This window comes from Botryllus schlosseri, chromosome 9, assembly GCF_051294905.1.
Source record: "Botryllus schlosseri isolate E-star chromosome 9, Bs_hap1, whole genome shotgun sequence".
Classification (NCBI taxonomy): Eukaryota; Metazoa; Chordata; class Ascidiacea; order Stolidobranchia; family Styelidae; genus Botryllus; species Botryllus schlosseri.
This window is the reverse complement of record NC_137244.1, coordinates 18,705,992-18,730,447: the sequence shown is the minus strand read 5'-3', so window position 1 is coordinate 18,730,447 and position 24,456 is coordinate 18,705,992. Positions and strand designations below refer to the sequence as shown.

The following is a 24,456-nucleotide window of genomic DNA, read 5'->3' as shown; positions in this document are numbered from 1 at the left end:
TAATAATATTAAAGGAATCAATTTCTTCTCTCAGTCGAGTAGCACCGCAAAGAGAAACGAAATAAACAAAAGTAAATAAAAGACAGCAACACTAGTGAAGGACGGTTATCATAGTTAACAGTGTGATCAGACAATTTGACCCATGTACACAGTGGTAATATTATTGTAACATATAAAATGAGACAAAACAACAAACAACATCACTGTGGTCATAAGATATGTTCTTCTTAGTACTTGGAATAAATAAATAAATAAATAAAATTCAGTTACAGAATTGAGTCTAATTGTTATCGCAATTACAAGATAACGGTATATTCATAGAGTGGGTTTAGGCCGTTTGGACATGACTTAACGATGTACAATTACGCTACTTGCATTTTGAGAAGTCCTCATCCTCCACCAGCTTTACCGCTAACTCCGATCATGTGAGCGGAGAGAGGATCAACTTATATAGTAATATATGGAAGAACCAATATTATTGTCATAATTCATTCAAATCATATAACGACCAGATGTATATAGAAACCAAATGCATATAGTAAGTCCCAGAAGTTGCATCGATGGGCTCAAGATCAGTGTTTATTCGGGAAGGATCGAGGGGATGAATAATATGGCTTCGGCCCTGGTTACAACCTGCAACACACAACTACATAACTCCTGAACCGGATCTTGACCACCTCTCGTTAATAGACAAAGCGTAGCTTGTGTGACGTCATATTGATCCACAATGCGCTCATACCTCATTTCGAAATCCGCTAGTGGGCGCTAAAGAGCGTCCGGAATTTGATTTCCAAAAATATAGCAACCCTAAACTAGTGACGACGCAGGGTAAATTATGTCACAAATGCTGGACTACTTGTTGACTTTTAAACGTCAACAAATGTATCAGCTGGAACCCTGGAACAATTAAATGCTATAATAATCCCATAATATCAATCTCAGTTTAGTTCGGTTTATTAGCAATTTTTATCAGTTCAATACACCACAAAAATTGCGATACAATGAAAGGATAGAAAGGTGTCGAAACGACTTGGAGTAGTCTTTGTAATCAGACAGCCACCTGGCCTAGGCGATGTAAAGACGATGCATGCACACTGAAGGAAAAGCAAAAGAATATATTATAGAAAAGAAACCGACAAAAAATGGGATGCATGGCATGACAGGGAAGGGGATATCGATAGGTAAGGTCGTGGTTAGGGCTGGGCACAATGATTCGAGTACTCGAATCTGAATCGAGTAATAATTTTAATGATTCGAGTCGAGTAGTAAAAGACGATTTTTTCGAGTACTGAACATACGAAACATATAGTACAAAGCTACGAAGGTTACCGGACGTAGCACATTTCCGAAGTCCTGATTATCCCACAACATTGTCACCAAGTCGAATAAAATCGGTATGGTTGAAAAAATACCAAATTATCGTTTATGAGATGGATAACAGCCATCATATTCTTTTTGGTGGCATAAACGGTACATATTTGAACTTTGACGTATTACATTCTGTTATGACGTCATAATTCGTGATACTCGATTACTCGACTCGACTCGAAGCATATTGCGTGATTCAGAATCGAATCACTCGAGTACTCGATTTTGCCCAGCCCTAGTCGTGGTCCGGTAATCTTGAGGACGGAGTAATATTCATTTAGTATAAACTGGTTATATTTCGATTTAAATGCGGACATGCCCTTGCCCGTCGACTGTCGGATAGCCGGAGAGATACTGTTCCTCCGTTCAGGTCCTACATATTTGATAGAGCGATGATCCTTTCGCGGTCGATCGTATATGATTTGATGAACTTTCCTGATTCCAAAATATGGTAATCCTACTGTCTGCTTTGTCAAAAGATATTGAATATGGATAGTGTAAATGCGAGGTTTTCGTTCGCGTTCTGTATGTGAACCTCAGAAATTTAGAGGTTCACCTTCACAAATGAACCTTGGTAGGTTCTGCACTGTGGACCATTTCCATCTATTACAATTTTTCACATTATTATAATATATTTCGTTGAAATTCTGTGCATTTCAACTTTGGGTCACTCTATGCATGGCGCTGGCAGCATAAAAATTCAACACTAAACGAGTATGTACCTTACCAGTCGCAGAAATTTTACTTGCTTTGTTACAAAAGTTAATATTAAGTGACTATCTATTGCGAGCTTGACCCGCAATCACACGAAATCAAGAGAAAAATACGCTACATGTAGGTAAGGCATAGTCAGTCAATGATGCATATTTAACCAATCAATGAAATTGATGTGAAGAATACGTCGTTGTCTATAATGTAAAAGATCTAACAGGCGTAGCCTACGGGATCCATCTTCATTTGATGTTTACTGTATCATAAAAACGAAATCCCTCCGATTGGGGTGTTGGCTGCGGTATAACATGTTAAAGGGGAAATAGAGTATAGAAACCCGTGTTACGCTGTGCTCAATATCAATATACCAAGACGCCGAATACATTGTCCGGTCTGGCCTTGGCCGTTAAGGCGTAAGTTTATACTCCCTTGCAAGCCAGCATGTACTTCAGCATTGTGGCCTGAGTCGTCGCTAGTAGGGATGGTGTGAACGTGAGGTTCACGTTCGCGTTCTGTGTGTGAGCCTCGGAAATTTAGAGGTTCGCGTTCACAACAGAACCTTGGTAGGTTCTGCACTGTGAACCTTTTGGTAAATTGTAATTTTCACTCCATTACAAGATCTTTGGCTCAAATTTATTGCATTTCAACTATACGGGCCACTCCATGCATGGTGCTGGAAGCATAAAAAATCAACGCTTAATGAGCATGCACCTCGACAACCTTAAAAGTTTTAGTTGCTTTGTTACAAATATTTTCTCGGAATAACCAACTTTCCGTTTGTGAATATTTAGTGACTTTCTGCTGTGAGCTTGACCCGCAATCACACAACATCACGAGCGATGTACGTAGTCAGCGAATGATGCTTATTCAACCAATCAATGACATTGATATCGTCTTCTGATGTAAAAATCGAACGGGCGTACGGGGTCAATCTTGACTTCATATGTTTATTGTATCATTAAAACCAAATCCGTGCGATTAAGGTGCTTGCTACTGCTGCATAACTTGTTGTTGGTGGTGGTATCGGTAGCGAGTATAGAAACCCGTTGTACACTCTGCTCAATATCAATGTAGCAATACTCCGAACACATTGTCCGGTCTGGCTAAGACCGTTAAGGCGTAAGCTTATATTCCCTGGTAAGTCCTCGTCGAAACTGTTGACAAAGCGACGGAATGTATTGATTTTACGCAATTATTATATCCTTTGATTACCGCTGTTGATACATTTAGCGACGTTTAAAACGTCAATATGTGCTTCAGCATTGTGGCATTATGTGGACCGAGTCTTCGCTAGGTATCGTGAACATTAATATAGGCGATCACTTCATTGGAAGATAGGGTTGGAATTAGCAATATGACGTCACGTGACGTCACGAGGTTCACGTTCGTGTTCACACAGAACCTTTCAAAAAGGTTCGCGTTCACACGAACCTGAACCTTTCAGAGGTTCACACCATCCCTAGTCGCTAGCGTGTACCAGTTCCTGAACAATGTACAATAACACATCACTTCACTGAAATGTAGGGTTGGAATTCACGCGAATCTGAACTTTACATAGGTTCATGCCATCCCTGCTATTGAAATTGTGCAAACGTAATAAACCAAAAGGCGCATACGATTTCAAATTGGTATTTCCTCACTGGCAAATATTTCTACCCTTGCGGGGCGACGGCATTTGTATCTTGGGGTTCAGATTGACAGGACAGGAACATTCGGCGCCAACCATTTAGGAGCCCACGGACAATTAAAAATCTGTATAGATATTGAAATTTTCGGTCAGCATAAGGGCAGTCTTTTCGGCCAAGGTTTTCTCGCTGCTGATCGTTCTGGCACACTCCACGGAGTCGGATGTTAAATAGCCATAAACGTCATATGTCTTGGTGAGTCGTGGCGTAGCAATTGCCGACGCCAAAATACTCGATACGATAAATCATACGTATTATTTTTTGAAGGGTACCCAATAATCAAGAAATCTGGCAACCTGCAATCGCGCGAAAATGTTTCGAAGTTGTAGCCTATAAATTCTCCTCACGAAACGTCACCTTCAACCACGTCGGTCCTAGACAATAGACTAGGGGTTCTCAACAGGGCCGTAGCTGCCGCACCCCAAACCCCCCAATTGGGGGGGGGCGAGCTCGAAGGGGGCCCAAAATTATTTTGTGAATTTTTATAAATTATAGAGTATTTTTTGAAAATTTATGCAACTTTGTCGAAAAGTTTTCTCGCAATGCGCGATTTCAAGTGGCTCACTGGGTAGTACAATTATAATTTCGTGACAAAAGCGAACAGTTTATCACCCTATGGGAGCCCTTGACTTCAAGTTTTTTATTTTGTATTTGGGGGGGCGGGGGCTTGACGAAGTGCCGTTTCGTTCCTGCCAACGGGGATACACCCGAAGATGTTTAATTATTATCAAGGGGACCTACCTTTTCAAACACACCTCACTCAGCTCTCCCAGTAAATCAGATTACGTGAGGAGCAGAGATAGGATAAAATTGATAGCGATATATATGCATGTGCAATTCCCGATCATATTGACCGATTTCAGTTACAAACTATAATATTTTCTCGCGTTTCGCGCGTTTAGGCGAGAAAAGCTGGCTCCCGAAAAGGACACCCAATGAAGACGACAAGTAGCGATAAACAGCGCAAAGCCAGAGGGGGGTCTGGGGTGCGAAGCCCCCCAGAAGTTCGGTTTATCACCATATGGGGGGCCCAAGACCAACGTTTTGGGGGGGGGGCTGACGAAGTGCTGTTACGGCCCTGGTTCTCAACTTCCCACGTATAACGGGCCGCATTTTAACAGCGAAAGAGGCTGCGGGCCGCAGAACATTATCACCGTGTATTTGTGGGCTACTATTCAATTTAGGCTACTATAGCCCATTTACCAGTCTTATACGGGCATTTAGTACATTTTTATCCATTATGAAACATTGCAGTTACTGTTTTTTGTGAGAATACCTAACTTCCAGTGGCGCAAGTAAATCCCTTCATGGAGCGTGCATCGCATACGTTGCCAAGTCGGTATCTGCACCTTCAACCCAGGGATATCTAGAACTCCTAGTTCTAGATATCCCTGCTTCAAACCCTTCCACAAGTGAACCAAACTCTCTGTTTCAATGCGTGAGCGAGCAAGTATAAAATTACGGCAACTGTTTCATTACACAGGCCAACAGCACTTTGAGCTCTCAGTGATATGAGAAGTCAGGCGTCGGGGATCATTTCTGAGCAAACCAATCAACTCTTCTCCTTTCCTTCCATGACTGGAGCCCTACACCAATAGTTACAGAAGTCAGCTTTGTAAAGTTGATGTTTTTTTCACTGGTCCCCTTCCTACGTTTGCCGTCTGCATTTCGACTGGAAATATGTCCAGTCTGATAAAACGCACTTGGATAATTTGCTATGCCACGTGTGTGTAGTCGGTGGATTCGTCCAATGCTATCCTTAAGTAGCACAGTACGTTAAAGTTTAATTGAAGTCACACCTTTTCCAACAGATTTTTGGTTTAGCGATATTCCAATCAATTATGAGCAATGCGTCTGTAACTTATTCGACTATTTTAACAATGCCTCGAAATATGGATTGGTGGGCTTGAAAGCCAGCTAGCAACGTTTTCTCCCAGATCAGGCAGTACAGCCCCAGAAGAAACTATCGTGGTATCATTTAAAGGTTCTACGCTTCGTTACAACTGTTCTTCGATACATCGGTCCTCCATAACGATACCGTGCCAGTAGTAATTGCGTTCCTATTGTAAGATATCGCGAGCCGCAAAATAATCGCCTGCAGGCCGTAGGTTGAGAACCCCTGCAGTAGACAATACACGCATCTCGACAAAATCTGTATTTTTCAAATACTAGTTATAAAATAGTGTAAAAAGTATCGCGAAAAAAATAGGCTCCACAACCCAAAACGAGTCAGTACCTAACCAGGGTCGAGCTCCATATTGTCATTCCGAAAATACGCTCCAGCCGCACTCTCGTACGACAGGTTAGCTGATTGCCTTCACGTATGAGAAGTACAGCCGATTTCAGCCACCCAGGAATAGCCACAGCGGCAGTGTTGTCTTGAGCGCCTACGCCTTGTGAGAACGCTGAAGCGTGCACATGGAAATATGCGACGACACAATCACACATAAACATAACTCGACATTTGCGAGCTATTCCAAACAGTCGACTGCCTGCTCGCCGAACTTGCCCTCTACATTGCTGAAGAAGACACGTTGTCTACCCGAAAGTTTCCGCACCTAGGTCGTCATACACACAACTCGGCTCGTCGTCGCTATGTCTTTTTACTCGCTTGGCGTCGCTGTCCGGCTCTTCCAGATACAAGTCCACGTCCTCAGAGACGCGATTTTGATTTTGTCCCCAATCTATCAGTTCGTCGCCGTAGTAGGCAGTTATTGTCTTCAACTTGTTGTTCAGGAGATTTTGTTCTATTTCAACACGGTTTCCCGGTCCAGCGAGACGCATCAACTGAAAACACACATCACACATGAACTCAAATGTACTGTGATTAGTAGCGCATCAAAACATCTCCGACCTGAATGAGTTGATGGAGTGCATGCTTGATTATCGTATCGTATGCAAGTTTCAAGCTACTCGGTCTTGTCGGTTATCGTGATTATTGAAAGGGAGGTTGCCAGTAAAAATTGCCCTACCATATGAGAAGAATAACAATACAAAGCACTCGTGAAGGTTGTCAATTGCTTCGATATTCGAAATAGACGATTTCGAATTTGTGATTCTTGCCGCCCATCCCCAATGCCCATAAGCATTCGAGTGTATCCAAGCTATTCTATTCGCGAGTTTCTGCAGTGCGTGCTCGAGTTGTTTCGCACGTCAGAATTTTTAGGGCTTAGCACAGGGGTGGGCAAACTTTTGAGCTCGCGGGCCGCATTCAACATATGAATCCATTTGCGGGCCGCATTATATAAAATTGGGATTATAAACCAAAACGCAATATTGGTATTTGATTATATAGTGAGGACATGGAGATAATATATATGCTTACTTAAAACAAACCGAACATTGCTTTGATGACATCGTACACGTGTCAGAAACAGTGGCGAGATTTTATAGGCTGGTCAACCTCATTAACCAATGTGTCAAAAGTATAGAGAGGAAAGTCGGTTGTCCCGATTCTTAGAACAGGATTGAAATTTGAATCTGTGAGAAGCGATCTGTTCATAGATTTACTAATTCCACTTTTAGTTCAGTTCCAGGACACACAATAATGGCAGCATCATAACCATGTTAGCTTCAAAAATTTCGCGCCTCATATTTTCGTCATATCACAAAATGCAACCAGAATGCTAGCAATCCCAACGGACAGATTGATGACATGGAGGGTTATGACTGTTATTCAGAGAATTCAGCAATATGAAGTTTGGAGTATACACAGAGCAATAACCATGAATTTGAGGTTAATCGCGCGGGGCGCGAAAAATTTTTCCATTTACCGCAGCTTCGCGCCCCCTTCATATGCTATCACGCCCTCAAGGGGGGCGCGCCGCCAGTTTGAGAACCACTGCCCTAATTCTACGCATAAAGAGAACGCTTCTATCTAAGACACGCGCGAATCGTTTTTATAAGCACATCACCAAATTAATTAATACTGGAGTGGCAAATCTGAAATCACATTCTCGTTTAGGATATCTGTGATGTTTAGCAGTTGAAACCTTTCAATCTGCGTGGGCCTTGAAATCGGGCTATCGCGCCAGAAATTAAACATGAAAAATAATATTGGAAGTATTTACCTTAGAACAGTGGTTCTCAAAATTTTTAGGACACGTCCCCCTATGATGGTGAAATATTTCGCGCCCCCCTTATCGTCATATCACAAAACGCCACCAGGATGCTAGCAAACCTAACGGATAGTTTGATGGCATGGAAGGTTACGGCTGCGGATGGGAGATTTTTAAATATGAAATTCAGACTAAATACAGAGCAATAGTTATGAATTTGAGGTAAATTGCGCGAAGCGCAAAAAAAAATTCCAGTTGATCTCAGCTTCGCCCCCCTCTTCAGATGCTTTCACGCCCCCAAGACCACCCCCCACCCCCGTTTGAGGACCACTGCCTTAGAATTATCCTGGTTAAATGTACAAAGAAAAAGTTCAATCAAGTTCCTGGGTTAATTCGATTTTTAGTACGCATTTCATCAATATTTTTAATAAGTTTCTTTAGACTCTCGCGGGCCGCACATAACGGTGTTGCGGGCCGCATGCGGCCCGCGGGCCGTAGTTTGCCCACCCCTGGCTTAGCACATTCTATTAAACAATCGAGAACTGTGCTACCGTATTATAATTTTTGATCGACACTCCGCTGTTGTTCAGCGTCTGAGCAAAAAAAGGATGGAGAAAAGTTCCGAGGAAGGAAGAATACAAGAGAATGGAAAGAGTCAGAAGAATGACAGCCGGAAGATCAAGATCTAACACTATTGCACCAGGCATTAATACTAGTAATATCTGTAGTCCAGGGTACGATGTTTCAACACCCTCCGTCTGTTGAATGTTTCAACAACATCCCCGTCTGTCTTGAGGTGAAAATATTTGAATCGCTGATTGTTGTTACTACAGCAAGTCAGCAACGTCATATCTGCATGCTTCACAATTAATATACGAGATCTCAAGAGGTACAGTGCCGTACAAAATCGGCACAGCCAAGTCGCAGCAACTGACGAAGCAAGACAGCGAGTTGATAGTACCAAAAACTTACACAGGCAGTGTCAGTGTTAACGAGCGTGCCAAGCTAATTCGGCTATCGCTAATTACGCAGATACTAACCTCTTCAACGGCAGTGTTTCTCGGCAGAAAGTACGCCACATCTTCGGTTATCTGCTTGGCAAGTCGAAACGCTTTCAACCCGAACACACCCATGTCGTCGATGTTGTAAACGTCTTTCGACAAGTAATCGGGACCGCCCCAAGGAGGACTGCAGACGCAATTAGGCTGATAAAAAAATTACAGCAACAGGACGTCGGAGAAAAACTCACCTCAGAAACACGACGTCGGCTTTCAGCGACGGGGCTATCTTGAAAAAATCGCCGACGACAAATTCGATCCGGTCCGCAACGCCGTAAACCCGGGCGTTGTGCTGCGCATACTCGATTTTTACTGGATCGATATCTATTGCGATCACTGGAGACCGAAACATAAAAGAGCTGTTGTTTTCGAGAAAAATTGCATACGTATGGACCTTGGTGGGATGGCCGTCGCCAGTGAAACGCCAACGATGTAACCAGGGGTGGTCAAAATAGTCATCATTGTTACTCACGCAGAAATAACACAGTAAATTTCTACTTAATTACAGGTAGAAGTAGCAATTTCCAAAACAGATCAACTACTGCAAGTGGAAGTAGAAAATGAAAGGTATGAAAAGGACTCAAGAAGTTTTAAAAGTATATATGGTCGAGGAGGGGTCGCATACTTTTAGCGGTTAATCAGAGGTGGCTACTTTAGAAATTCCAAGATGTATCATCGCAACTAACACAAAATCACCAATGACACAACAAATAAGCAGGATACTCAAATAGAAATTCAGTTACCATGATATGGAGCTATTTCAAGCAGTTCTTTCAATATATTTTCAGCCATAAAATAAATGCAAACATATCATAAAACTATTTTCAAAGTTCAAATTGTAAAAAGTAGTTTCGTCTGACAGCTAGTCAAGTAGAAGTTTTCTAAAACCATAACAACTTGGATAGGTCGTGCAAGTAGACAAAACATACTTGAGTACCCAGAAAATGTAAAATAATTTGTTACTGATATTGACCATCTCTGGATGCAATATTAGACGGCAATTCTACCAAACGATTTCGCCGCAAAATTCATTCTACAGACAACAGCGTTTGATTGCAAATGTGTCGACTATGCATGCATGCGATTAGGACAAATTATTGCTGTTTTCTATTTCAAATCTCACCTCTTTCACAAGTAAACGCAAATTGAATCGCGTTACCACCGCAACCAGTAAAAGCGTCCACTACCAGGTCGCATCGGCATCTTTCCGCTATGTGTTCAGCAATCTTTTCCGGCGTCACAGAATACCACGATTCTGATGAAAATTAGACGAAAATTAAGTTTTTTTGCACACAGAATTCAAGACATCCTTAGTCCGTACTGTCAATTGCGGTGCTAAGATTACACTAATAAGAACAGGACAAGTTACCATTATGGTTTGCAATATCGCGACCACATCGTCACATCTGCATCATTGGAAACCACTTAAATCTACATAGGTCGAATGCACAGATGGATTCTTATCTGTTCCAACAAGTCAATGATGACAGTACTAGCATAAAATATGGTAATCGATGACATCTGAAATATTAATGTCAATTACGTGGCGATTATTCCGCTGAAATACTTCTCAAGAACCATATGCCAATGCAAATTATGAGCACAGATCAACACCACTTAGTTTTACATAATCAAATTTTATTCCTACCTTTATCAAGTTTGATACCCTCGTCGAATTTTGAAAACAATTTGTATCGCTGCGCCCAATACTTTATCATTGACCGGTCGTTTTTAATTTCAGGTGGCATCGCGACGCGTTTCTTTTTTCGAGTTCCGTCAGATTTTCGCTTTCTTCGATTCATTTCCGGTCTGTCGGAGGCTTCTTCCTCCTTTTGTTCGTCGTCACGTAATAGGTTGTCTGCATTCAAGATTAGTGAGCAGGGCCGCACATAACGATAGTTTGTCAAGTCGTACCTGCGATAATTGCTTCGCAGGGTTTGCTTATTCGCGGTTTGGAACATTTCAAACTTTCGTCCGATGAGGCCATAGCGACAGTGGGATGCTCTGGAAGAAAATCATTATAGCAAATCATCTGTATTTAAACCACAGTATTGCTAGCGAGTTGGGCCAACACATCTAGAGCTGCACAAGTAATCATTCTTAGTACACAAATAGAAAGAGAAATAACATCGTCAATTTCTAGTCTAGTAAGTGATTTCCAAGTAAGTGAAGAGGTAAGTATTCTAGAACTAGTTTTCCTTAAAAAAATCTGAGTAGAACGGGAAGTAGTTGAAAATCGTAACCATTTGAGTATGCAGTTCAAGTTCGTAAATCAAGTTGAGTAGCTTACTCTGAAAGTAGAAATACTTCGTTACAGACCACCTCTGTATAATCCTGTAAATATATCATAACAGTGCAGTGAAACTGGCTTCACTAATACCGTGAAATCATATGCGATCAGGGATAGCGATGAAGACAAGTGCTAACAAACAGAGCAACATACGAGGAGTAAATGTTCCGCAAAACCCACCAGCTGACACAGCCTTCGATTCTGTGGAATCATCTGCACGAGGAACAGGCTGTGAATCATCCTCACTTTCTGAGTCTGACGAGTCGTCAACATTGTCTGAGAAAGTAGATTAGCGCTTTTATTTACTCTGAGATATCTCGCGGGATGAGGGGCTCACCATGGCTGGATTTTTCGTGGCTGGAGTCCAATCCTTGCAAGAATGCTTTTGCCTTGGACAGCACATTGCCGCCGCCGGCAGTCGTCGTCTAAACACAGGTCACATAGTGTGGTTAGTATCTGTGATTCGTGGGCTAATTCACGGGGTTCACATGATAATTTAACCAATAAAAGTGACAAAAACTAGTCCCGAAACTGCTTTCCACGTTTGGAAATTCAAAGTGTAAAAACTAAACCGCTTGGCCCAAGAAACCGCTAAGTAGAAGTGTAAATAGTTCAAAAACATAATCAGTTGAGTAGTGCAACGAAAATGTTGCAAAAGAGTTCCTGCACATCCAGAAGTGCTCAAAGTAGTATGACTAGCCATCAAGTAGAAGTGGTAGTAACGCCGTAAATTTCTATTCAAGTATAAGTAGTAGTATTCCAGTAGTAGCCCAATTTCCAAGTAAGCATGGTAAGCCTGGTTTTGCCTAAAATGGAAAACTGTGTTAGTATAAATTGTCGAATGTCATAACCATTTGAGTAAATAGTGCAGGTAGGCAAAACCTACCAGAGTACTCCAAAAATAAGGAATCACTACAGTACTGACCACCTTCTTCAATTGGTGGTCATATTACTACTTACCAGTGTTGGGAAGACTCGAGTCAGACTCGAGTCACCTTTTTCGTATGACTTGACTTGACTCGAGTCACTTTGCAAAAATGACTTGACTTGACTCGGCGCATCAAAAATGTGGATTGACTCGTGACTCGGAGAAAAATTCACGAGTCAATTTCAAGTCATCAAGAAATCGGTGTCGATAAAAATCACTGTATCTTCCATATGTTCGGATTGTTCGCGAAACGCTGGTGTAACCCGTGAGAGCGACAAATCACTCAATGATCGTGTGTTTCACTGAGCCTCCATTGTTCTCACATAAATAAAATGACCACAAACGTAGTGATTGAAGCGTACAGCTTACGTTGTCGTAAACTAGTAGTGAAGTATTTTAATAGCATAATATTCCTTTCTGTTTTCTGTTCTTATACCTTAACCAAACCTCTTGTTTTATTGAAATTGACTTCGAATATAGTTTATATACTCCTATATACTATTGGTGTATGCTCGAATGGTATCATATCAACATGTAAATGAGTAATGTATTGCATCTTATCAATTCGTTTTTCAAGTTTGGCTGGTAACTATAAACTGAGGCTATGCAATTACTTACGTAGTTGAACAGTTCCACGTATATGCCTATAAGTGAGCGATACGGCGCCTTCTTGCGTGTATATTGAACTCTATATTCGTTCATCGGTTCAGAATCAATGACCATTTCAATCTGTTAATCAGACAGCTAGCAAAATGCAATGACGTAATCATGCCTCATACTTCGAACAGGCAATTTGACTTGAATTGTGACTTGACTTGACTTGACTCGAGTCACCTCCCAAAATCGAGTGACTTGACTTGACTCGAGTCACCTTCGAAAATCGATTGACTTGACTTGACTCGAGTCAAAATGTGCAATGACTCGAAATGACTCGTGACTCGAAGGTAGTGACTTGATCCCAACACTGCTACTTACACCACCTCTGGTTAATGGCGTGATTTATAAATATTAGTAACCTTGAGTCTGCTTTTCTGACCGAGTCGAAACACTCTCTTCTTCACTTTTTTCTGCAAAGACACAAATGACAGCTATAGATACCGACAATCCATTTCAAAGATATAGAACGGCACTATGATTCGAACCTGAATATAAGTCACAGATGTGGTGCCATTCTCACAATCCGGTCGTACGTCTGAAATACAAACAACGGTGAAACATTGTCGACGCATGTTCATAAAAATGAGAGGGGTGTACGCTGGCCATTGATATCGAAAAGCAGAGATAAGTCAATCCAGTCTTTTTTCACTAAACCTCTAGTCTAACAATACCCTGAAACTTCAAAATTGCACGCTGACGAGCAGTATAGATAACTAACCTGCGGATAGATACGCAACACTCGTCGTCACGCTTGCTTGCCCGGAGGAAATTACTGCTCAGCAATCTGAACGCAACATAATTGCTAGTCCCAATAGGTGATGACCCGCCTGCTTAAATTCAATAAAGTTGATCGTAGTTGAAAGCTACTGCCGCACTGATTCCGAAAATATTCATTATCCAATCAGGGCAATGGAACTCCCTTGAAATACACCTCAAAGTCTGAAAATCGGCATTATTCTAAACAATCGCAGCGACGCAGCACAATGACCATAACAATGGCCTTGCGTGATTGCGATTGTTCAGAACAATGCTAATTTTCAAACTTTGAGGTGTATTTCAAGGGGGTTCCATTGCCCTGACTAAATTTTGATGTATATTTTCGAAATCCGTGCGACAGTAGCTTTCAAATAAGATCAACTTTATTGCATGTAAGCTCGCGGGTCGTCAGCTATGGGATTAGCAATTATGTTGCGTTCAGATTGCTGAGCAGTAATTTCCTCCAGGCAAGCAAGCGTGACGACGGGTGTTGCGTATCTATCCGTAGATTAGTTATCTATACTAGCACACACCTTCAATTTGACGAAACTTGTAACCCATCGCATCGCAGACTTCGTCCAGCAGAATCGGGGGCTCTAAAAAACGTAACTATGTGTTTTTCACTGATCATAGCGAAATGCACACGTGCAGGTTAGTAGAAACGACATTTCGGTGAAGTAGCGACCCACCCGCAACATTATGTCAAAGCATAATGACATCGGCATGGTAGAAAAAACATTAAACTATCTTTAACGTGGTATGTTAACTTGCATTGTTTTTTGTGGTCGCATAAAAGGTACATTTTTGATTTTTCGAAATCATCCACAATGTTATGACATCACAATGGGTGATACTCGCATTCTTGACAAGCTTAACACGCAATTCGGTATTGTTACCAACATTTGCAAATTGATAAAGCAGCCTGTGTCGGAAAAGCAGTAAGCGCAAGAAATCAGCTACACAAGTTAACTTACTGTCTCGTCAGTTGACAAAGCAGCAGCAAAAACTTTGCAGTCCATCAACGGAGTTACACAATAATATGTAATATATTATTATAATATATATACAATACAAAAAACATGCAGAATACCTTCCTCATCGATTTCGTGGCTTGACTTCAACTTATTCGCAATTTTGTCATCGTCTGGTGGGTCTTCGTCTCCGCTTTTCGAAGATTCTGGCGACGTACTTGTCGAAACCGGTGACTCAGAATCAGTCACGGTGCCGGTCTGCGAAGCCGGTGGCGATCCGTCACTTTTCTCACCGCCCGTTTGCTGACCGTTGCAGCAAGAGCGTCCTTTTTCTGCGGTGTCTGAAATTTGCATATTCTGCATCTGTGTGTCAATGACGCCGTCGTCCGTGTCGTACTTTGGATCCGTCTTTCGTCCGTCGGCATCGGCCGGCTGAGGCTCGCCCGCCCCGAGTTCTGAATCCGCAGTCTGACTTTGTACCATCCAGTCCGTAAACCACTGATAATAATACCAATACTGCGATACGCAGTGCATTTTCCAAGCAGTATCTTCATTCACAGATGAAGGCGGCGGCGTAAGGTGCATTGGAACTGCTAGCGCATACGGATCGTAGACGTCAAATGTGTCATTTTCACCCACCAGGCTGAAAATTCAGAAGGATTCATTCTTGCTACTCTTTGGAAAGGTCGCATAGTCCATTTTGCTCTCACCCCATATCTTCACTTCTTTCAATTAAATTCCAGCTTTCTAGCACCAAACTCGGACCCTGCGAGCACCAACAGTGTCAGACAGTGAACAACATGAATATGACGATTTTGCCGAGGTTATTCACTTTTCGAACGACTCGTCAGGAGCCAATGTTAGTAAATGTGGTTAACCAATGGTTAACCATTTCACAGCTTCAACCCAGCTATAAATGATGGCGGTGTCAGTGTTGATATTGACAACATTTGGAAAAGTATGCAAGGCTGAATGTCTGAAGAATGCTGCGTCGATATTTCAATACAATGAAGCCTCACATTTGAGGTTTGTCATCGCCTGTGGCGCTGCTGAATCCCGCGGAAGTATCAGATCTCGCTTTGCTGTTAGTTGACCATAACCACTGATCGACTTGGTAGCACACGAATGTTTCACATGACTTTCATTTGCTAATGCAGCCAGGTTATCGCTTCATGGATAAGAGTGCACGCTATTAATGTTAAATCAAGTGATTCCACAGGTATTGGGACACGTCTATTCAATACTGACAGAATGAGATAAGCATTCCTATGACATTCAATTCGGAGTAGCTAGAAACTGATGCGTGGATATTATATACTGTAGAGTAGATTCACTATGCCACAAATTAATCAACAAAAGTCATGTACATAATTTTGAGGAGACGCAATATTTGATGAATTTATCACTCTAAAATTCAACTAAAAACAGTGACCCACCTGCTTTGCCCAATAACTGAGCCACTCTTGATAAATCACGTTGTCATTTTGCTCTTGCGCACCGCCATTCAACTCTTCGCTCTCTGCCAATTCAAAAGTTTCTTCCAAATCTGGCGATTGTAAGGCGATAGAAGCATTACCGGGATCTTCTCTCACATCTTCCTCCTCAACGATGTCCTCACTCTCTTCCAGTCTGTTCCGAAGCCACTTGTCCAAATATTTTGACGACTTTTTCCTGGCTTTCTTGCTCTAACCAAAATACCGAATCAGATTCGCACGTATGTCCAATTGTTAACCACAGAAACGCAATACCTTTTCGTCCGGCCTGGATTCGAGAAATGAAACCGGAAGGCCGAGCGATTTCATGACGTGTTCGTCTTCCTCAAATTCACCTGAAAATACGTGGCAAGACTGAAATTTTTGAGACTGAAACGCTCGGATTCAAGTCCGACACTCATTTTAAAACACTTTTACATCACCAATTGTTGGGGTTAGCCTGGCTAGACACAGGCAGAGTTTGACATCTAGAAAATTTCCAGCATTTTCAAATAAGATTAGAATTATATATATACGCAGCTTTTACCAAGTTAAATTAAAATTAGAATCACTGAATTCGCGAAAACTTGGAAATAGAATACAGTTTAGTTCCTATCAAATCAAATCATTAGCATGAGGATGACAAATATATCTAGCCTACATTGCACAGCAAGCTTGGCTTGTTTCACACTATGCAGTTCTCCTAAGGCACTTTCAGGAAAACCAGAAAATAGATTAGAATTAGATTACCAGCATTTCGCTCCAATTAGTCTAACTTTAAAAACAACTTGAATTATCTTGGCACAGGGACAGTAATGGGCTGGCTGTTGCATAGAGTATTAAATTTCTTTTTTACAATGGAAAATAATGCCCAACAGTAAGACTGGGTGACTACCACGCTGTATTGTTTTCAATCAGCATAGTCAAAGTCATAGGCCTACTTTTAATTGGCTGGATAGCAACTCCAATTCCACTAAATCCTGTATAGTTGATTAGTCGCTGCAGGCCAACTGATTTGTGGTGATTCACGGGCGGCGTACAATTAACCCTACTGGCTCCTGAATGGATTCTTTAAAGTAGACCATACTAGTATGTACTTGAGATATAATACATATCATGTAACCTTCAAATTTGGCCCACGGCTCCTGCATGCGCACGTTTTCTTCAAGCTCCGCTTCCACTTCATCTGAACTTGACGAGGAAGTCGAGCTGTGGCTACTCTCAGATTCAACACCATCCTAAAAATGGATCATCTATTATATCACATATCAGCGTAATTAAAGTAATCAATCATGGTACAGAGTTTGGAGACTTCAAGAGATTATGAAACGCTGAAATCTGAACAAATGCTTGGCAATCCTGCAGGACATTTTAAATAGGAATTTTGGCGACTGAATAATAACTACCATTCACTGGTACAAGTACAAGCGTTGCAGTAAGCCAGTTACAATTACAAAAATAGGATCAGCATTTAAATGTACGAGAATTTTTACATGTGATCGTAAAAGCAAAAACGATGGGAGTTGGGTGGATGACGGGTAGCGCAGGTACATGGACAGAGATGTTTCATGTCTTTACCAGCAGAGGCTGTCAGTAATGAAACACTCCACTTTCTCTAAGTACTCAACTAGGTTTTTCCTACATTCACTACTTGCTCAAGTAAATGTTTTTAGACTACTTCCAATTTGACTTGAACAGTTTTCAGTTACTTTTTACACCTGGATTATAAAAAATATAATGTAGTATCGGGACTACTTTCATCACTTCTATGATTGAAATTGCCATAAAATCCGCATTAAATAGCTGCTATATCACAGGGTGATTAAATATATATTTGAAGATCGATGGTAAGAGACGGTTCTCTCATAGTATAAAAAATTCCTTCTCTGCCTGCCTTGATTGCGTCAAGAAATTGCAACACCGAAGAAATGCATGCCTGAAATTTTGCAGAGTTAAGAAGCAATGACATGTGACCTCGATACCACAGAGATAGATGGAGTGGAATGTTACGTTTTGTGAAAATCTTTTATCTGCAGTTCAAATACGGGGGATTCTGGGATTAAATGGCTGGGAACTGTCAATAACACAAAAAGTTCCAAGATCTAAGCATAAATACTATGCGGGGAATGTCGGTCCTGTCAATGTGGTTGAATTATGAGAATTCAATTGTATTGTTACGACAGACCAGTTATTGCAGAGAACAATCCCAGATTATAGTCTAGAAATCTGGTTATTTCATCTACTTACATAGTGCTTCTCCAGGTCTTTCAGACCGAATTTCCTTTCATGAACTAGAGCATCAAGATCCCTGCAAGAGCAATGATTAAAGTGTTGGCTTTTACCAGATAAAGTTGTACGGTATATAAACAAATAAACTCACTTCAAATAACATCTGGTTAGAGCACACCTGATGACTGAATCCAATTCCTCCATCAATTCACCTTCAGCAAGTTTGGTCCAATAATAACACATGGCACACTTCATAAAATTACGTACGTCACACTTTTACGTACGGCAACTGTTAAAAGACACGACACTGATCCTAACCAGGTTCAGTGCACGGCGACGTTTAGTAGCAGAAAATCTATGTATTAGTACGTACGTACAGTTTTGGACAGAGACACCACAACACAACAAAGAGCACTACTACAATGTGATCTGCTCTGACCCAAGTATGGCAGTGCAGTGTGCACTAGGGATGGTGTGAACCTCTGAAAGGTTCGGGTTCGTGTGAACGCGAACCTTTTTGAAAGGTTCTGTGTGAACACGAACGTGAACCTCGTGACGTCATATTGCTAATTCCAACCCTATCTTTCAACGAAGTGATAGCCTATGATACCTAGCGAAGACTCGGGCCACATAATGTCACATTGCTGAAGCACATATTGGCGTTTTAAACGTCGCTAAATGTATCAACCGCGGTTATGAAGGCATATAATAATCTCATAAAATCAATGCATTCCGTCGCTTTGCCAACAATTTCGACGAGGACTTACAGGGAATATAAGCTTACGCCTTAACGGTCTTTGACAGACCGGACAATATGTTCGGAGTCTGAGTATTGCTACATTGATATTGAGCAGAGTGTAAAACGGGTTTCTATACTCGCTACCGATACCATAAACAACAAGTTATATAGCAGTAGCCAGCACCTTAATCGCACGGATTTGGTTTTAATGATACAGTAAGGATATGAAGTCAAGATTGACCCAGTACGCCCGCTCGATTTTTTACATCAGAAAACGATATCAATGTCATTGATTGGTTGAATAAGCATCATTCGCTGACTACGTATATCGCTCGTGATGTTGTGTGGTTGCGGGTCAAGCTCACAGCAGAGAGTCACTAAATATTCACAAACGGAAAGCTGGATATTTCGAGAAATTTTTGCAACAAAAAAGCAAGTAAAACTTTTAATGTTGTCAAGGTGCATGCTCGTTTAGTGTTGATTTTTCATGCTGCCAGCGCCATGCATAGAGTGACCCGCAGTTGAAATGCAATATATTTAAACCAAAGATCTTATAGTGAAGTCCAAATTACTATTTACCAAAAAGGTTCACAGTGCAGAACCTACGAAGGTTCTGTTGTGAACGCGAACCTCTAAATTTCCGAGGTTCACACACAGAACGCGAACGTGAACCTCGCGTTCACACCATCCCTAGTGTGCACTCATTCAGTTTCTTTGGTCGTCGTACTCATATGCGGTAATCGAATTTAAATTGTACATAAAACATTTAGTGAACTTAGCGCACGTGTTTAGATTGGGGTGCAGTCAAGCGTAAACCACTCAGCTGACTAACTGTAACTGGATGGTGGGGTGGGTGATGGTGGTGGTGCGGGGTGACTTTCGACGTGGACTCAGATTTATAAATTAGAATACACCGAAACATGATAAACGAAGATCTGTTGAATCTGAAAATCTGCATATCCTCATCTGCAGCAGCGAAAGGCAGGAATCGCTGCCCTGATGTATAATGTTCTGCGCTGAATATCTGTAATTGTTAATGCAGGGTGCGATCAGACTAGTTGACCCTACCCAGAGTCATATCGATTACACCCTGTCCTACACCGTTAACTATCTTGTTATAATTCCACGCGTCAATGTTATTTTCGTTTCGGTTGGACGAATCAATAAATATTTCTCTCTCTCTCTCTCTCTCCTTGTTAAATGTTATGTCTTTTTCACTGAAAACCTCATGGATTCCATGATCCCGTCATGTGTCACTAGAGAGTCCGAAAAAATATAGGAAAGGACGGTAATGTCAATCTCGGTAATAGCATTCTCGGTGATAGTATGGAACCAAATGAACTACGTTCTTTACGTCCTTTCCTATATTATTTCAGACTCAGTATGGACTCAGTATGGACTAGTATGGAACCGTCACTAGAGAGTCTGAAATTATATAGGAAAGGATCGACGTAAAGAACGTAGTTCAAGGTTCCATACTATCACCGAGATTGATATTACCGAGAATCATCATTATCATTGGTTTATTAGCAATTTTATCAGTTCAATACACCACAAAAAATGCGATACAATGAAGAGAAAGGAAGATGTCGAAGCGACTGGGAGTTGTCTATGGAATCGGACACCCACCTTGGCCTAGGCGATGTAAAGAGGCGGCATGCACACTGAATGAAAGTAAAGAAGATAGTATAGAAAAAGAATCATCATCATCATTGGTTTATTAGCAATTTTATCAGTTCAATACACCACAAAAATGCGATACAATGAAAAGACAGGAAGATGTCGAAGCGACAAGGAGTAGTCTATGGAATCTGACACCCACCTTGGCCTAGGCGATGTAAAGAGGAGGCATGCACACTGAATGAAAGTAAAGAAGATAGTATAGAAAAAGAATGCGACAAGAAATAGGGCGGCATGTCATGGGAAGCAAGATCGATAGGTCAGTCGTGGTCCGGTAATCTTGAGGATGGACTGTATTTATTTAGTAGTAATTGCTTGTATTTCGACTTGAATGTGGACATGCTCGTCGACTGTCGGATGGCCGGCGGGATACTGTTCCACACATCAGGTCCGGCATATTTGATGGAGCGATGATCTTTTCGGTCGATCATATGATATTTGGACGACGTGGACGCGCGTGTGTTGTACTTGTGGGCTTTTGATTCAGAGGTATAAAGAAGTCATTGAAATATTCGGGGCAACGACCGCAGTGAAACTGATACATAAACTTGGCGATTTCTAGTTTCCGCATATCTTCTATGTTTAGGACGCCGAATCTCTTCAGCAGCGACTTATTGGATGGGCAGCCAGGCCCCTTCGGGGCCCTAGCTATGATTCGGAGTACTTTATGCTGTAGTTTCTGCAGTGGCTTGAGTGCAGTTTTACTGGCAGCCCCCCAACAGAGGATGCCATAATGTAACTTCGATTGGATTAAGGATTTAAAGAGTATCAGAAGAACCCATGCTGGCATGAAGCGCCTAAGGCTGTAGAACAGGCCGCACTTCGGTGATAATTTAGTTTCTAGGGACTGAATATGACTCTTCCAGGACATGTTCGAGTCCAGTAAAACTCCGAGATATTTGGCATTATCTGTGTTGGAAACGGGCTGACCAGCGATATTAACGGTTAGGTTATTTTTTGAATTTACTGTTAGCAATTGCGATTTCGAGGCGTTTATGCAAAGGTTGTTCTGGGCCGTCCACTCATGGACTTTGGGCATTTGGTCACCAGTCAGGGCATCTAGCTCTGCCGTCGAAGATGCGGAAGAGAGGAGGTGAGTATCATCAGCGAACAGTGTGGTGTTCAATGAGGAGGTTTCAAAAATGTCGTTGACATATAAGGTGAAAAGGACCGGTCCAAGTACTGAGCCCTGGGGCACACCACAGGTCACCGGGTGAGGAGAGGACAAGGTGTCTGAGATCGCAACCATTTGTTGGCGTCCAGTGTGGTAACTTTTCATGAGCTCAAGTTGTGGGCCCCGAAGTCCGTAACGCGCCAATTTCGAGATGAGAATTTTATGATCTACGCAGTCAAACGCTTTTTTTAGGTCGAGAAAAATGCTACATCCCACATTTCGCTTCTCTGAGATATCATAGTACTGTTCGGCCACTGTTAGGAGGGCATGAGCGGTTTGGTGTTTGTTTCGGAAGCCAAATTGTTGAGGGGAAATGACAGACATTTTGGCGAGGAATGAGGACAGGCGGGAGAGGAGCAACTTTTCGAATACAATCCCGATGCATGGGAGAACGGATATCGGACGGCAGTTGGTGACATTAGTTCTATCCCCAGCTTTGTGTACAGGGACTACTCTGGCTTTTTTTAGATAGCTTGGGTAGACTCCATTTTCTATCATGAAGTTGAAAAAATGGGCCATATATTGACCGATATGCAGGCTTATCATTTTTAGAAACCATGATGGGATTTGGTCATAGCCGTCGGTCTTGTGCGATTTCAGTTTGTGGATGGCTACTTCTACTTCGTATTTGGTCGTAGGTTCAAGCACAATTGACTGGGATATCGATCTCACCTCTGACCTGGCCGACACAGGTTTTGTAATAGAAGAAGCAATATTTGGGCCTACGTTACAAAAATATTCATTGAAGTGATTCGCGATGGCCGCCGGGTCTGAAAGTTTGTTTCCGGTATCCGAATTCACAATTTCCGAAACAAGAAATAGGGCGGCATGTCATGGGAAGCGAGATCGATAGGTCAGTCGTGGTCCGGTAATCTTGAGGATGGACTGTATTTATTTAGTAGCAATTGCTTGTATTTCGAGAATGCAATTACCGAGAATGGACATTACCGAGAACGGACATTACCGAGAATGGCCAATGCCAAGAATCTAGCTTAATGTAACGGACGTTGTCGTGAAATTTATACCTGAGAATCGATTCTGAATGTGGCAACGCCGTGATGCACACACACGATCTGTTCATATATGAACATGCCTGCATTGCATATATTGCATTCTCGGTAATGTCCATTCTCGGTAATGTCCATTCTCGGTATTGTCATTTCTCGGTAATGTCCATTCTCGGTATTGTCCTTCTCGGTAATAGCATTCTCGGTATTGACCGGACACCAGTTTATTTTTGTCCTTGATGTTTTTTTGCGGCGGAGACTCCGTCATGACCAATTTGGACGTCATTTACTCATGTTAAATTGGCTACTGCTGGGAACCTCGCACCGCGGAGGTACTTGTGGTGTTCTGTGCCATCACTGACACGATTTCTTAAGATATACCTCGCGTATATTTTTTTTTATTGTAGCAGCAGAATGCCCCCGCATGCTTACTATCTATGCACTAAAATCGCGAGTATAAATGTTAGGAACAGTTAGTCGGAGTCCCTTTCGAGTCGCGCGAAGGGCGAAAAAATTTTACATCTGGAAAACGTATCTCGCCGATAATATTGGTCGTTTCATATATTACTTAGCCCCTATTACTTTCATATATTCTTAGCCCAAGCGATCAGATTTAAGGATAGAGCTGAAGGAGGAGGTGTCTTCGAAAATTTTGAGCAGAAATGAATGATGATGCATCTTCCGGTTTTCATTAATCACTTTGTTAAATATTGTTATTTTTGACCTCCCATCAGGATTGTATATGCATAATCAAAATATATAGTATATTGGACTCGGCCAAACGTACAAGAAAAACCTTCATTCGTGAGACGCACACGATTCCAACTTGGTGTTTCTTTATGGGATCCACAATTTTCCTCTGCGGTTCGCATTTGTACGGTGGGACCATAGCCTTTATAAAGGCTATGGTGGGACTCATATAAAACTATTATATTAAAAACGAAGTAGTCTTGACATGTCTTAGCAACCACTACTTCTACTTGTAATTGAGTAGACATTTACAGCGTGGCATCTAATTCTACTTGAGTACCAACGCTGGCATTTTAAACTAAATCTGCCTGAACTTGACGTAACGCCAACCCAAACCTTAGTCGCCGCTAACGTAACATAACGCAAGCATACGCTAACCCTGAACTTCGCTACACGGGGCGAACGGACTGATCAAGCCGTGACGACCGTCACACCTGTCGAAACGGCAATATCTGTGACGGTGTTACACCCAACCAAGCCTTGTCGGCGACACCTGACCCTTTTGACGTGCACTAATCGGTTTCTTTGACGAGTCCCGCGCAACACACATCAGTCACAACAAGCAGGTAAGCGGTGTATGTTGGATACAGAATTACCCGAGGTGGTTTGAAACGAATAACTTCTACATTTTCGGAGTAGTCAAATACGGTTTGGCCACTGGAAAATATTCAGGCAAAACTACATGCATTTAAACCTTCAAAGTATTAATGCAGTTTGGTGATAAGTTTGCACCGATGTTATGAGTGAAATTGTCAAACGTATGGCGTGGAATAGCGGTTGTAACACGGTAACTAAATACGTTGCCAAAGATTCATACAAGTATGATGTCATTAATCATATCGTGTTAGTCTCACAGATTGACCTTGCAATTTCTATAGTACAGAGACCGCTGATCAACTGCTAACGACATGCGATGATGACTG

The 24,456-nt window shown here is 41.8% G+C and overlaps 1 protein-coding gene across 2 annotated transcripts; it reads right to left on the bottom strand.

The window, feature by feature from the left end:
- Nucleotides 1–5,906: 5,906 nt before the first annotated feature.
- Nucleotides 5,907–19,615, bottom strand: LOC145446803 (trimethylguanosine synthase-like). 2 transcript variants are annotated; one of them, XM_080325169.1, is made up of 19 exons: nt 18,335–19,611; nt 18,202–18,262; nt 17,078–17,192; nt 16,231–16,310; nt 16,059–16,167; nt 15,919–16,001; nt 15,193–15,248; nt 14,602–15,125; nt 14,045–14,107; nt 13,241–13,290; nt 13,115–13,165; nt 11,508–11,595; nt 11,351–11,446; nt 10,795–10,884; nt 10,529–10,738; nt 10,004–10,135; nt 9,072–9,216; nt 8,863–9,010; nt 5,907–6,551 (listed from the first exon to the last, which is right to left on the bottom strand). In XM_080325169.1, exons 1-19 carry the CDS (start codon nt 18,436–18,438, stop codon nt 6,303–6,305), a joined length of 2,454 nt encoding a protein of 817 aa, XP_080181295.1. In that variant the 5' UTR covers nt 18,439–19,611; the 3' UTR covers nt 5,907–6,302. The 2 variants fall into 2 exon arrangements, with proteins under 2 accessions (XP_080181295.1, XP_080181296.1); XM_080325170.1 differs by lacking the exon at nt 5,907–6,551 and adding an exon at nt 6,603–6,732 and having other exon boundaries at nt 18,335–19,615.
- Nucleotides 19,616–24,456: the final 4,841 nt, after the last annotated feature.

Excerpts from the sequence above, each read along its gene's own strand:
- LOC145446803 (XM_080325169.1), bottom strand. The coding sequence starts at position 18,438 with ATGAAGTGTGCCATGTGTTATTATTGGACCAAACTTGCTGAAGGTGAA. Across the intron at positions 16,168-16,230 it reads AATCCAGGCCGGACGAAAAG|AGCAAGAAAGCCAGGAAAAA; the intron begins GTATTGCGTTTC and ends TATTTTGGTTAG. Across the intron at positions 10,739-10,794 it reads CTGCGAAGCAATTATCGCAG|ACAACCTATTACGTGACGAC; the intron begins GTACGACTTGAC and ends TCTTGAATGCAG.